The sequence below is a fragment of the Buceros rhinoceros genome, unplaced genomic scaffold (genome assembly GCF_000710305.1).
Source record: "Buceros rhinoceros silvestris isolate BGI_N320 unplaced genomic scaffold, ASM71030v1 scaffold40888, whole genome shotgun sequence".
Taxonomy (NCBI): Eukaryota; Metazoa; Chordata; class Aves; order Bucerotiformes; family Bucerotidae; genus Buceros; species Buceros rhinoceros.
In genome coordinates this window covers 17,347-18,567 of record NW_010428142.1, presented here as the reverse complement: position 1 = coordinate 18,567, position 1,221 = coordinate 17,347, and the positions used below count along the sequence as shown (strand labels likewise).

Genomic DNA, 1,221 nt, shown 5'->3' with positions numbered 1-1,221 from the left:
GGAGGGAGGACAAAGCAAAAACCCAGCCATGCTGGACTCTGGTGCCGAGGTCTCGGCCAGCACCACCTCCTCCGAGCCGGAGTCTGGCGCTCGCTCCGTCTCCAGCATCGTGCGCCAGTGGAACAGGAAAATCAACAACTTCCTGGGAGACCCCTCGTCCCCCGTGAATGGAGCTCGGCCCATCAGGTCAGGGCAGGGGCTGTGGGGATGGGTGATGAGGCAGCCCAGGACTCCTACTTTCGGCCAGTGGTGGAGACTGAAGGCCAGCTTCTTATTGTGCATTTGGCCCGTGTTAAACCACCGACCCAGCGACAGGCCGTGCTGGCAGCATGTGACTGATTGTCACCTGGGCTCGAGCCCACTGCTGGCCTTCCACGAGCGTTAAAGGCCACTGCACAAGCCTTGCTGAGCTCGTCTCTTGTCGCTGTCTTTGTTAAGGGGTGATGGACGAGTTGAGCAATCCAAAAGCGATGCAGATGCCCCCTCTGCTCCTGGCCAGCCAGAGCCCAGGCATCCTTTTGGGTCAAGCACGGCTTTCCAGGCACGGTGCGGCTGGTTGCTCACGGGCCTCTTCTCCCCTCTGGCTGCAGGAAGAAGTTCCCCAAAAAGGGGGCGAGCCAGACCTTCAGCAAAGCTGCTCGCCTCAAGTGGCAGTCGCTGGAGCGGCGCATCTTTGACATCGTCATGCAGAGGATGACCATAGTTAACCTGGAGGCTGACATGGAGCGGCTCATCAAGGTGACCGTGGCGCTGGGGCCAGAGAGCTGGGGGGTGGGCGCGAAGCGGGGGGCAGCTGCGCTGACAGTGCCAATCCCCGTCCCTTTCACCCCAGAAACGCGAGGAGCTGGCGCTGCTGCAGGAAGCGTTGCTGGGCAAGAGGGCGAAGCTGCAGGCAGAGGGTCCCAAGGAGCAGAAGGGGCTGCAGGAGCTGAACGAGGAGATCGAAGTGCTGGGGGCCAACATTGACTACATCAACGACAGCATTTCCGACTGCCAGGCCACCATCATGCAGATCGAGGAGACCAAGGTGGGTGGCTGGACTGGGCCCAGCTGGTGGGAAGAGAGGAGGAGCATCCCCGGGAGGCAAGGGCATCCTTGGGCACCGCCGGGCTGGGGGTCCCGGAGCCCTCATGAGCCGTGTCACACGCTCGGCGGGGCTGCACTCCCGCCGTCTCTCCTCGTTAGGTGGTTAATTGCGGAGGGGAACTGCGGCAGGTCGGT

General features: G+C 62.4%; 1 protein-coding gene across 1 annotated transcript in view; it reads left to right on the top strand.

The window, feature by feature from the left end:
* The window catches only part of LOC104498749 (kinesin-like protein KIF21B), a gene marked incomplete at its 5' end in the record, with an annotated part of 13,515 nt that overhangs the window by 593 nt on the left and 11,701 nt on the right, over nucleotides 1-1,221 (top strand). The window contains 3 exons of the mRNA XM_010142166.1: nucleotides 5-186; nucleotides 591-738; nucleotides 833-1,027. Of these exons, the coding sequence (XP_010140468.1) occupies nucleotides 5-186; nucleotides 591-738; nucleotides 833-1,027 (525 nt within the window). The remainder of the gene's footprint in view (nucleotides 1-4; nucleotides 187-590; nucleotides 739-832; nucleotides 1,028-1,221) is intronic.